This window comes from Acanthaster planci, linkage group LG12 (assembly GCF_054643075.1).
Source record: "Acanthaster planci isolate LZ-2023a linkage group LG12, COTS_SCS, whole genome shotgun sequence".
NCBI lineage: Eukaryota > Metazoa > Echinodermata > Asteroidea > Valvatida > Acanthasteridae > Acanthaster > Acanthaster planci.
The window spans coordinates 750,412-764,379 of NC_141788.1; the positions used below are offsets into that span (position 1 = coordinate 750,412).

The window sequence follows — 13,968 nt, forward strand, 5'->3', positions numbered from 1 at the left end:
GGCCATACTGACACAATTCCACCATTTCCTGGCCCAAACAGACCCCTCTTTTCGAAACAATCTCTGGGGGGTACTTTTTCTGCGCCTCAGCCTGGCGGAGAAATTTCCTTGAATTTGGACACTGCACCCCTAAAGGTGGCGCTATTTACATCAACGACTTCATTGTTTTTCTTTATTTTATGATAGTTCTATTTCGCACTGAAACTAGCTGAAATACTTGTTAATAATCATTTTCCACATGGTGAAACCAGCACATACTTTCAAATCACCGATGTTTCGAGTGGAAACATTTTTAGAGATCACATTTATTCTGAAGATATTTATTATGAAGACATTGAAACTTCGATCAAAAATTAATTTTTTTTTTTACTTTTAAAACAGTGATGACCATTATTCAGAATGTTATTCAATAAAAGGATTATTACCGATTTGTTGTGCACTATTTCACACAAAAATCAACAAGGCTGCGCTCTATGTGGCAGATGTTAGTTTAATTTTAATCTCAACGATAACAATAGCAACAGTGTTCTCTTGGGCGTTGCTAGACCATTTTTAATGGGGGGATTTGCCACATGAAATTTGCCATTCAACAGACCGTGTACTGTATCCTTCGTCCTTTCATCTTCATTCTCCGTTCTTTTTGCTTATGTTAACGACAGACTATGATTTTGTCGACAAAAATGAACCAATGGGGACGACACCCCCCCCCCCTGCGACGACTGTAATTTTCTTCTGGGTTTATTAGTGATGCAAATGATGGCTGTTACACCGAATGAGGATTAAAGCAAAATAGAATTGAAGTATCCTTGTGACCTTTGTGATCGACCATTTTTGTGACGAGTTTTTAAGATTTGACCTCTGACACTTAAATACAGGCAAATTAAAGGAAATTTCCCAATATTACTGAAGATTAATCCAACAAGTATACTTTCTTTTATTTTACTCGCACGTGTTCCAGGGCCGTGCAGTGTTCCGGGGTTTCAAAAACATTTAGACTGAACGCTTCCTTTCCTCAAAACACCAATGCCCCTCACTTAAATTTTACGCATGGATGGTAAATTATTATAAATAAAGCATTATCAAAAGGCGATTTGATAAAAACAGCAAGCCCCTGATGCTGATGAAGCTGCTTCAAGTTCCTAAGGCGACCACACCCAAAGTGATTGTCTTTTCGCATTCCGTTCAGTTCAGCCCCTCCACGACTGTCATTTTGTCTGTTTACTGGGCGAAGCTTGGGCGTCGGTTCAATTTGACGGGACCGACGTTCGGCCGAGCTGCGATAATAAACAAGGCCTGCTCCAAGAGGTATTCCTCCCAGGAAATGGTTCTGGGAATGGCAGAAAAAAATAATAAAAAGTCACGACATTTGCAAGTAAAGGGTATTTTATAAATATGTCAAACATAATTGTTCGCTCTCACATAACCATTGTCAGTCAATTCATGATCAGTCTGTATAAATGTGCACCGGCAACTGGACCCTAAAGGACAAACCGGTTTCTCGGGGTTATTGGCCATTAATTTGACAGCTTCTTTCTTTACAAACTGTTATGCATCTCTTTAATTTATGATTGTGTTATGTTGGTGTAAGCTGAGACAACAGAGTTTCAATCCCAATGTGTTCCCATGACGACGTGATAGCTCCCCAATCCATCAAATTATGACCTCATGAATCCTTACCCGGAGCCGTCTGTATCGCCGCTCATGAGCAGGTTGGTATTGGCGTCGACGTGAGTGTTCAGTTCCTTACTTCTCGCTAACCATATGTCCTCGGGTATCTTCCTCCTGTATTTCCACAACCGTCCGAAAAAATAAAATTGTTCAAAACTATCTTTGAGAAAAGGGTTCCATCTCGGTAAAAACACTAGTTCCTGAAAAAGTGTGACCAATACAAACCGTTTTTGAAAACCGTAACTTAAAGGACTTCGATTTCGGAAGTTCTCTGCAACTGTACAAAATCTTGGTTTCGAGTCAAAGAAAGACTATTAACTGTAAATCTTTTGAAAGAATTAAATCATTTCCGCCAAAATTTAAAGTCAGTTAATCATTCAGCATAAACCAACCGCATGCACTATTAGTAAGGGGAACAAGTGACTAGAGGGAAAATCATTTTAGTCTTAGTACAACAGCACATAAAAGACGAAGGAAAAAAAACGAATGGAAATATTATGATAAGTGTCACGGTAAAGAAAGATTGAAAAGATTGACGATTACATTTTCAAATCAAAGAAAACTATGGGGCACAAGTCTGATGAGTTTTTGTTAATTTCAGTTCACATCAAACAACATGCAAATTAATTTAGGTCTCAACACACCTTTTACTGTTTTCCTCATTTGTATGGTTTGTTTCACTGTCGCTAAAATGATACAGGATTATACAGTTCTTTTATAAATCTGAGTCATTTTTTCAACATTTTACAGAGTTGTTCTACCTCACACTATTAACCGGACGATTAATAACAATCTCTTCATGCTGAAAGAGAGGACGTATCATGCAGTGCGCGTGCGCAAGGAGATTTATGAAAACAAAAATTGCCCGCTCTGCGTTAACATGAAATGTTTAAAAATAAAATAATACTACAAAGAACAAAACAAGCTAATTCTATAATTCTATGAGACAGGAAATACCACTGCACGCTGGGAAGGAGACACTGCATTCATGCACCAAGAATTAATTATCTCTTGTCAAACCTCTCACTGTCTTCACTGCTCGAATTCACCTCGTCCCTATCATTACAATTCGGTAAATCATCTTTTCTGTCTTCGCACTCGCTAAGGTTACAAAATGAAAAAGGGCTGGACAATGTCAAAATAGTAATTAAGAGTCCATTGGTTTTACATGGCTGTTTGTTCAAGCCTATCTGTTACTTAAAAAGGACTGTGACTGAGTGCGTGAATGGTTCAGTCTTTCCCTTTATCGTCCAAGACAACTCTGTTTTATGTTTGCATCCACTTTAGGGACAAACACCATTCATCTGCAACGCTTCTCCAAGCTTCATAATATCGTGTGTAATATGATCCAAAACTCACTGTACATGCAGTTTCTATATGACGTTAGTTTCTGCATAATGGAACCCAAGTGCGAGTTGCTGCGCTGGAATTAACGCAGGCCTATAAGAACTCAATGTCGCTGGTCCAAAAGAGTCACCTACACCAGTTTTGTAAAATCTTGCATGTACATTTTATTGGTCATAATTAATAAAAGCTTTATTATCCGAAAACTGACAGTTTGCCTGATTTTCTCGAAACAATTTCTCGATGATTCCACTAAAGGAAATGTTTTATTTTACAAGGATATAATTGAAATTACTATCCTTTTCATTTTCTTTATTCAGTTAATTTAAGTAAACATCTTCATCCTTATTTGTGTAAAAGTAAAGCAATCTGCATATTTCATAAAATTGTTCACATGTACTGCAGATTAAAAATTCTCAGCTAAATATAAGAAAACTATTGTAATAATTTACTTTTCCAATATGTAAGTAAAAAATAGTACCACTAGTTCTTTTAATGGAATTGATTTGTGCAAATTAGCGTCAATTCTAAATGCGTTTTTCTTGGGAAAAAAGGAAATACCTAGGTTACAGAGTGGGAGTAACCGGGAATTGGACACATATATCAGCCGGGAAAATAAGCCAAGCTTCAAGTCTAAAATTCAAGTTTTTTATTTTGTAAGATTAGAAGGTACTAAAATCTCAAGTTTGTCTGTAACCTGTAAAAGTCGTTTTATTAGATCAGCGACACATTGCTCAAGTGCATGCGCAATTACATGACACCCATTAAGAAATAAATGTCTGTTTCCAAGAGCCATAGACGCTAGCAGAAAATGTTTGAGTTGGAACTTGTTCAGTTATTCGCGGTCATTTTCTTGAGACAGCATATTGATTTGCAAATATGTATTTTCCGCTCCAAAGCTCAGTATTCTTCGTCACAAATGGAATTGATAAGGCAATACAGTACCATGACTGGTATCCTTACCTCTCTCTGAGTGTCATCTCGTTAGGATCAGGGATGAAGTTTGAGTACCAGCTTCTGTAGGCCCTGCGTGCTTCGAACTCCGTGATGACGCCATCACCGTCCGTGTCAAACGCGCGAAAGTTTTCCCGCGCAGTCTGAACCTCCTTGGGTGAAAGCTTCTTAGCCAAACTCTTCTGGAATTTTTGTATGAAAAGAGAATTTTCAAATGTCTGATTTCGCCCATAAACTGTAATTTGTCCCATCCAATACCAGCACTACTGTCAAATGAAAACTGGTACAACACATTTTCTGTAAAATACGGTACATAAACAGGGTGGTCGGTGCACTGAGCCCAGTTCGCATTGGATATTTCCATAAAACGCACCATGTCGATGAATTTTTACACTGTGACTGTCCACAGAAACATGTCTTTAAGAATCTGCGTATGCTGTGCAAGGCTGACAGTGAATAACTTACTGCTCAATCGTTATATACGGTTTGATGGGTAAATATTTTACACCCTAGCCTTTATGACTCCACATCCTGTCTTTGCTCTCGTTCAAAGTGAGTCAAGCTCTAATGCTGACAAAGCTCAAGCATTCGCTACTTCCCTAGGGAGAGAATTTTATCTATTACATGTATGACTTGTTGGGAGAGGAATTTCCTGTAGCCAAAAGAAGAACGCGGTTTGAAGATCTTTAAGTATAAAGCAATAAAAGTGCTATTGCAAGACGATAAGTAATAAAACGTTTCACATAGATTCTTCTTGATTTGTCTGAGGTTTCCCCAGAAAATGTTTATCCATATCTACCAACCTATACCTTTGACTGCGATGACAATCTACGGACAGCTTCGTGACTCAGAAACTCCCACCAGGATAGGCTACCAGTCCGGTCCGTGTCAATAGCCTTAAACTGATTAATCTCGTCTTCCTCTTCATGTGATAACATGTCACGGTCGTGTCGGTCCTTGAATACTCTCCTTCTGAAAGCCATGAATTCCTCCAGCGATATGCTCGCATCTACCAGAAACACATCCAAAATACATTTTAAACCTCGAACGAATATTCTAAGATTGAAGAGAGACAAAATTGTCTATGGTAGGCTTAGGTTACCAAGTTTTGAAGGGAAAACTTTTGAGCACCAAAGGGAGGGGCAAATATTACGGCAGAATTGAAAGAAATTGTTCCATTGTTCCTACCAACAAGAATGACTGAACGAAGTTATCAAACAAAAATGACTAAAATTTGAAATCTCTTAGCACAGTATCATCTTATGTTAAAATTTCGTGTGGTGGACTTAATGGGCACCTCAGTGTGAAACTTATCAAAGAACTTGTCGCAATACCCTAAACACTATTTTTGAGCTTAGTTCTTGCTCGATTTGTTGTTCCTAAGCACTCTCTATGCATGTCTCTACCTGAATCAATGTCGGCCGTTTCAAACACCTCCATCAGTTCGAACATATCATCTTGATGTAACAGCTTACTTAGGTCTTCCTATAAATGAAGATATCGACACAGTCGCTTTAGGGATTAAGTGTCTTCTAAGTTTAACATATGATTCAGAAATTAAATTCCATCGATGTACCAGTACATTCAAAACAATGCAACTGAGGATTCAAAAAAGTAAACACCGAGCAATGCAAGATTAGATCACGGCATGCAGGAGAAGTAAAAACAAAAAGCGTGGACATCAGCTAGAGCCTGGTGACACTGCATTTTCTTTCTCTATCGCTTAAATGACGCAGTTCGATATTTTAAAAAACCACGGTCTTTTGTGAACAAAGCTCGCGCGCGAGTTAACGTCTGGCTGCGCCGATAGGACAGACGATCGGGCACGTGCGTGGCTGTTCCCTAATAGCTTCGTCCTGGGCATGCGTTGTTGGAATACCAAACCGGCTCGTGATTCAGTCATTCTGATTTCTGAGTGTTTTATCCGTATCGGTGAAGCACTCAAGAATTCTTTGAGAACTGCACGTGAACTAAGAAATCAATTTTAAAAAATCAATTTAGCAAACAAGACCCCATGTATAGACAGATCCAGTTCAAACGTAATATCATTCAGAGCCCCTTTACTCTGTTATTAGGTCGCCATGGTTACAAGATGCAGTCATCAGAACTTAGACGCCCAAGCGCAAACAGATCTATTGCAGAGGTCCTTTTTGGTATTTCATAAGTATCAATACATTTCAATTATTTTCAGAGAAAACACAATGGAGCCAGCTGTGTTTCATGTCAGTTCTTACTTTTCACATTCGAAAACATCTCCCATGGAATAGATCTATAATTTGTTGCAATTTTAACACCTGCATAACTAATGCATATACCACGAGCATGTAGGCATTGTGTTTCCAAAAAAAATTAAAACTTGATAAGGTTTCGTCTTGCAGCTGAGCCCTGAAACTTTCGTTTAAAAGGTCAGATTTTGCTATTTAAAGCCACGGGAGTAGGGCTGAAACCTTTGTTATTTGAAGACAAAACGGGTCGTACTGCGTCTGAGGAGTTGAACGGTTTCAGAACTTTACTTCATATGTCCCGTTTTTACACGAGTCAGTCATGGCATACAGCAGCAACTCAGAGCTACGTATTGTGCCCATCCTCATTATTTCATTGATGATTCTAAACATGTTAGCCAGCTCAACCGCTGAGTATGGTAGCTCATGTCCGATAGGTTGGCAAGCATGGGGAGGAGCTTGCTACGTGAACATACTGAAGCCAAGACTAAACACCCAGCCGGAAGCTAAGATCATCTGCAAAAGTTTTGGCGCCAAACTAGCCACCCCTAACTCCAAAGCTGAGCTCGATTTCATCTGGGAACTTTTCCTCGGTTCCTTTTCAGACAGGAACCCACTTGAAGGGTTTTGGATCCACTGTACCGATACTAAACAAGAAGGAGTCTGGGTTTGCAAAGGAGATGATAATTCGGGCGCCCCCTATCGACCACCCTTCCACAATACTCCAAACACTGATAGCACAGACTGCTTGGTACTAAGCACGGAACAAAATCTCCACCCTTGGAGTTGTGACGAAACAAGAAACGTCATGTGCGAACTGCAAGCTCTGCCCACCAGCCAACCATCCAGCTGCTTTGCCGTATCTACAGGGCGTTGCCTTCATAACCACACCCTGGATGTGATGACAACAGAGCGCCCTCCTCAGTGCTGTCGCGCCTGCAATGCCTCACCTGGCTGCCGTTCTTTCAATCTGATTGGTAAACAGTGTCAGCTTAGTAATGCTACCAGATTCCAAGTTGACAGGTCCGAGTATTTCAAAGACACAGACAATTGTACCTACTACGAACTTTAAATAGTGCTAATAAATAGCAAAGACAAAATGTCCAAAGTAGTTTGCTGAGGAAATTTCTTTGTTTAATTTGATCGCATTTGATTTATTTGAAAAACGTGAAAGAGAAACTCAACTTACGCATTCGTGACATGACCAGCCCACACCAGTATTTGCCCTGCGCAAAAGCTGCCGAGCGGTGGAGTCCTGAACCCGTCCGGACTTCTGCAGACAGGACTCGTGGAACACGTGGGTGCAAATTCGACAGGGAAATAAGATCCCTCCGGAGTGGGAACGGCAGATAGCACATTTCTCGTCGTTAGAAAGCTGGGATCAATTGATGAGAGAAATTTTAAATTTTAAAGAAAAGGAGTTACAACTAATCAAAAGATAAAGAATCCTTAGGATCAACCTGCCAAGTGATAAACTGTAGTATGAAAGGAACAAGAAGCAATATCGCTTGTAAATTAAGTTTAATCATTTATACTAGGTAAAATTTATTACAACATTTATTGAACGAAAGTGTTGGATATTTTAAACTAAAAGTAACTTTTTTTCAAAAGAGTTTATAGTCGAATTAATTAAGCCATCATTGTCGTGGATAAAGACCTGTGAATCGCATGTATCTTCTAGACTTCAGATACCCAAGGACAATAATAATACACCCTCCAGTGATTTCTCCGATTCCAACTAGAGACTAGGTCCGCTGAAATCATCTTGTTCGTGAGTTGGGTGTAATCTTGCCCGTTTCGGGATTTCTTAAATTGCTCCCAGCTCAACGGCAATCGGTTTTAATTTTCTCTTTCTTTTTTTTCCAAAGCATCTTTTCCGAGTTGGATTTTTTCAGAAGTAACCGAAAGAAAAAATATTACAAATTCTAAAATTTCTGCGCGTCATTTTTCCTATCCAAGGGTTCCGGAAGCGCGCCATCCGGGGTCAACTGTCAGGCTTTATTCACCATACATGCATACAGTTCCCCCTCCCCCCGGAGGTTTTAGCCGGTGTCATTGTACTATGACAAAGCAACCATAAAACGATGATTCGAAATCCCCACAGAGAAAAAAGAATAGGTTCAAATGCTAACGGGCTTCGAGATTTAGGGTAAAGTAGTTCACAAGTGCCATTCAGCTAACTATCATCCCGAGACCAAACTTTGGCCCGGCATGAAAATCGGAATGGGGCAATAAATGTCAGTTTTCCGAAAATATACTGCAAATGTTCAAACACTCTTTTTTATGTAAGCAACCCCCGCTAATTGCAGTGACAAGATTGGGGAAACTATAGTTGACAATTGATCTGGGTGGACCTCTGCTTTTAGGAGCAGACAACTATCATACCAAGAAAGCTAACCATTTTGTTTCAGCAATATGGTTATAAATGATCACCGTTAAATCGAGCTAGTTTCCACTTTATCAGAACGAACACACACATAAAAACACCAGACTGGACAAAATAAACGCCAGTGTTCAGTATTCTTATCAGGGAAACGCAGAAACGTGGCTAGTCACTTGAAGCTTTTGTGTTTAGCACAAGAAATCTCCTGAATTGATCTAAGTTTGAAATGCTCGAGTGCGGGACAAGTCGAACTGATCCAGTGGGCCCATAAACCATTTGGGTACAAACTTCACTTCAAGGAAGGTTTCCACAGTGCCCATGATGATAGCACCATTCTCTGCACTGCCACCTTTCTACGTAAATACATGAAACCACCATGTCAATAACCACCACTTAACGGTGCCGCTATTTCTACGCCAGAGGCTAAATTATTTGGCATCGTGCTGTTTGCCAACGGCTTGTGTTTGCGATTGGTAACCAAAGCAAATAAGCCCAACGCTCATCACCATGTGATGGATGACAAATGAATGATCTGCAACAAAAGTTAGAGACAACCAATGCGTCAACTTAACACTTTTACAGCTTCATTTCCTTCAAAGCGAATAATCCGCTGATGTTTATCCCGTGTAAACTCCGTAGTGCAAAATCAATTTAGCGTGGCCCAGATTTTACCCCACTGACTGTTCAAGAGATCAGACACCAGGTGCACCGTGTTTGTTTATATTTCAAACTGAGGAGGACCAGTAGGGACTTTCAGTTAGATGTCCCCTAAGGGTTTCCTGGAAATTATCCAGCGAGGAGAACCCTTTTGACAACACAACAGGAGGATACTAAACTCTTTTGTAAGCATCGTGAGACCGTTTGTACATATCAATGGACCAATTTTGACCTCCAAATCACCTTGTACTGCAAGCACGAGACCGGTATACCGAAATCATCAATGACAACATGTGACAATGTTTCCATTCCAAACCCAAGCACACCTTAGACCAATCAATAGGGGAAACGTCTGCAGAATGTAAACTTCAGCGAGGTATTCAGTTTGTCAAATTGTAGGGACTAGCATATTCTAAGAGATGACGAAAAGGGCCAACGGACTCTGAGCTGGAACAAGAGAGGGCGCAATTTTCCTAGCAACGGAGGCTCCTTTAGTGGTAACTGGGCATCGCTGGTTCACGAACGACTACATGTATATGAAACGCATGGCTACCAACAAAATGAATACTCCTGACCAACATATCAAGACAATGAACTAACATATCAAGAAAATGAACGCTCCTGACCAACAACTCTCTTTTCAACCGATGAGGGGGTGCTTCTGCTCTGGCTGGATTGATTGAAACCTTCAGCACTCCAACAAACACCATCACTGGTCATGTGCTACAGCTACATTTATACATGTGGTTAATTGTGGGGAATATTTCAACGGTCGTAATTAGTGTTCATTATGTCATTGTTTTTCCTGATGTTATAAAAAAAACCACTTAGACCTATAAAGCCGTGATTTTGAAGATTTAATGTGAAAAGTTAACTTTTAAAAAACCAATAACGCCGGCCTCCTATTTTTACGTCCTCGTTAGTTGTGTAAAAGAAAGTTTGCATGATATTGTAGAAGCCTGGACAAGTGCACTGACCTAATCTATAGCGCATGCCCAATCGTAGTCTGTCGTCTCGAGACAAGGCAACAAACTTCTTCAGTTCATACCAAAGTGTCGCTTTACGTCAACTGACTCTTTGACACCAGTGTGAGAGACAAACTAATTCTAAATATAGAAATATTTTGACTTTTCAGTACTTGAACAAGGAACTAAGTACAAATGCAAGCAGATCAGGTCTAAAAATAGAACCGACAAAGGCACCGGTAATTAGTACAACACAAAGATTTTTGTGTTCGAAGCAAACTCCAAATCATACATCTTTAATGAGTCCCTATGAGCCGACAACCGCTTGAGGCTGGTTAATGGTGGTACTTAGAACCATTTATCCCGCCCAGTTTTTGTCAACACCACGAGGACACAAGTTAATATAGATTTCTCTTAGAGTAAGGTTGGACCATTTTACTCAATACATGGAAGTTTTTCGGATTTGCTTCAGGTAAATACATGTATGAAGGAAAACAGATGCATTTGTGACGTAGAATCTTTCATTGATGTCTTCCTCTCACACGATCTTAACACCAGACTTACTGCATGTGGTGTCTACGCTTCGTATGGTATAAGTAAAACATTAAACTTTGATGCAGACAAACTTTCATCATGATTTACATATTAAAGTAGGCCTACATGTGCTTAAATAATAGTTTGGAGTGCTCCTCCGAATAGTATGACGATCACAGAACTATAATTTTAATACAAGCAAATCTTTCATTTTCCCCCGTTCCCTCATTCGTAATAGAAACGTGTTTAATTTCAATTTTGTTGAAGTAAACTGATGGTGCCACAAGAGAAATATTCTCCGAGGAGGCGCTTTGGGTTTTGTTGAGTATGCTTTGAAGAAATTGAGGGGAATTTTCATCGCCATCGCGTCACATCCTCTGATTACATGGGTGTCTGGAGGGGGGCCCAGCAAAAGATTGAAAAAGAGGAAATGAAAAATAAACAGAACAGAAACTTTTTAAAAAGAAAGGTGATGGAAATCATCAAAGTTAATAAAAAAAAACTGTTTCAGCTGAAGAGTGTTTTGCCCTGGAAACATCCCTGCCCTGAAAGAAGGGGTTCGCCCCATCCACAAAAGAAAATCTTGGCGACACCTGTGTTTAATTATAGTCCTGCAAAGGAGGATTTCTGTTTAATTAAGAAGGTTCTGACAATAAGATACCGGTGTGGCGGTGTACATGTACTTGCATTTACGTGTCTAGACTAGTGGCTGCTCATTTCAAATCAATATATCAGTTTTGGACTGAGTATGTGCCGCATTTTTGAAGATCGAGAATTGCGTCAAGGTTTGTTACGGTACATTAACAGACAACGGTAGCAGGGAAGATGGGTCGATAATTGGAAGTCGTCCCCTTTAGAAGACCAAGTCAGGTCACAATGTCGGTTAGATCGATGATCACAGGGGTATTACTTGCCATATTGATTATTTACAGAGAGGCCCGGAATCGTTTTGACTGTTTAATGGTTTCAAACGCTAGTTATGTTGTTGCACGATGGATGAACGCTGATAAAACATCCTTTGTGATATGAGGGAAAGACACGCCTGAGTTTATCCCGTGTGAGATTTAGATATGACACATAATATCCATTGCCGATTTTTAAGCGGAGTAAGCTTGTAATTACACATATTAGAGTCAGCTTCACAGATCCATTAGGGCAGATTTTTTGGGTACAAAAATACTAACTGCAAACAACTTTAAAAGTAATCGCGTTTATACTTTAAATTCCCTATTTATGAAAATCCCCGAAAATTGCAAACAATTTGTGTTGCTCTTCAGGACATCACTGTTATTAAGAGTTCTGTTTTCAGTGAAAATTGTTTAAACAATACTGCATTTCGTGGAAAACAGTACAGAAACACACCTTTGGTAAGTATGTTAATTATAAGCAAAGTTACCTGATCTGATTCAGCCGGTAGAGTGTATGGAATGTTCAAATCACTCTGGTTACTTTGAGATCTTCCCCTCTGCTGTTCTTGCTCCCCGCCCCTTGATGGGTCATCTTCATTGGTACCCCTGACTCGCTCCACCGTTCTATACCCGCTGATGGCCGATTCCACCAAGCTAAACTCCGTGTCTGGGAGCTCCGTTGTCTCATCCACAAATCCCTCCCGTAAAGCGGCCCAGGCATCCGTCGTATCCTTGAACACGAGAGTCCGTGAATCGTCCACCACCTTCTGCTGACGAGACCCCGTCTCTTTCTTGCTGGACATGTTCCTCAAGTCTTCCAGTAAGGCCTGAGATTCTTTCCTGACCAATTCTGTCTCCTCGGCGACCGTTTCAATAGCAGGTGCGGAGTGGGGTTCTTGCAACCTGTCGTCGGCGAGCCTCGTTGAGGCATCGCGGCTAGTTTTCCGCATGATTGTTACCACCTTCGCAGCTCGGCGGAAGTTGTCGATAGGAGCCTTCTTCTCATCTTGCTTACCTTTTCCGAGTGTGACACCCATGTTCCAAGTTTAACCTAAACCTCAAGAGTCTCTTGTTCCATCCACTAGGCCTAAATCCCAATATATCCAACTCCGTTTTAACTGATCCTTACGCGAACTTCGTTCTCGTAAAACAGGAACCAGAAGCAAACTTGAAACTATCGCCAAACAGTCCAATTCTAGTAAGTTTTCTATGAATGGCAAGTCGATCTTCAATCGACCAGGGAACCACATGTACATGTATTCTCAAAGTATTTCATGATCTTGTCCCATGTAATCCAGGAGTCTCATTACGCCAGAGGAACATACGACGCTTCACGAAGTGGGAGCAACAAGTGGCATCCGCTTTTCACGGATCTCGTCAAATACGCACAGAAATCACCAGTGGCATTGCTCAAACAATCCCTTCTTTACCAAAGCACACTCAAGCTGGAAAAACCGGCTAACTCATATCAGACAACACCGCAAACTCATCCTTGTTCAAACTGACCAAAATGTCGGTCTCACCGCGTCGGGTCGAATGGACTGTTTACCGACTCCTAGCAGCAATGTTTGGGGATTCTTTGATACCGGTGAAGTGTGTGTGCGTAATCGGTGAATACAAACAACTAGGGAGTCCCAAACAACTGTGTTGGGAAGGCTCAAAGTACTGTTGGTCCAGCCTTGTCATGGACCGCGACGCTGTACGGTCATCACTGCTTGGCTAGTCATTCATTACAAGTTGGTTTTAAAAACATGGGTTTGTCTCTATTGTTCACTAAGGTCCTTGACCAGTACAAAAGACACGACTCGTCGGCCTCGTTCGCTGACCGCGGTGAAAAGGCATGAGGCCAGCCTAGAACCTGTAATGAACTTTCTTAACAGTTTGCACTTCGTGCCTTATTCCTTTCTCAATGGCTGCATTACGATCTTTGGGCTATACCAACTTCCTGAGTCTGGTCCTAGGTGACATCGAGGGGCCAAGCTGGACACCAAGAGGAAACCGATGGTATCGAACAGTCCCATAACAATGTTCCAGTCGCGATTACCAAGTCTTATTTGACAGGATTAGCGTACTACAAAGAGCAGTAGTACACGACTGGTGCCATACTGATCACTTTGAATAGAGATTTACGAACTCCTGACGTCAGTGCTAAGAAGATAATCATTTCATCAATCTGAGCGCTGCAGAGGAGCAACGTGTATCCATCAACTACCGTAATCACTCACACATATCACTATCAGATGGCGAGTATACTCCACAGATAGCAGAAAGGTTCTTTCTTGTTCAACTTCTCTTTCTCGTGTAGTGCAGTGAACTTTTTCCTCCAGTATTTT

The 13,968-nt window shown here is 40.7% G+C and overlaps 1 protein-coding gene across 3 annotated transcripts; it reads right to left on the reverse strand.

Moving 5' to 3' along the window:
* Positions 1-255: 255 nt before the first annotated feature.
* phf24 (PHD finger protein 24) lies at positions 256-13,784 on the reverse strand. 3 transcript variants are annotated; one of them, XM_087144413.1, is made up of 8 exons: positions 12,124-13,784; positions 7,378-7,563; positions 5,373-5,451; positions 4,776-4,975; positions 3,976-4,148; positions 2,689-2,769; positions 1,678-1,782; positions 256-1,327 (listed from the first exon to the last, which is right to left on the reverse strand). In XM_087144413.1, exons 1-8 carry the CDS (start codon positions 12,670-12,672, stop codon positions 1,219-1,221), a joined length of 1,482 nt encoding a protein of 493 aa, XP_087000539.1. In that variant the 5' UTR covers positions 12,673-13,784; the 3' UTR covers positions 256-1,218. The 3 variants fall into 3 exon arrangements, with proteins under 3 accessions (XP_087000539.1, XP_022097217.2, XP_022097219.2); XM_022241525.2 differs by lacking the exon at positions 2,689-2,769 and adding an exon at positions 2,313-2,354 and having other exon boundaries at positions 12,124-13,781; XM_022241527.2 differs by lacking the exon at positions 2,689-2,769 and having other exon boundaries at positions 12,124-13,724.
* Positions 13,785-13,968: the final 184 nt, after the last annotated feature.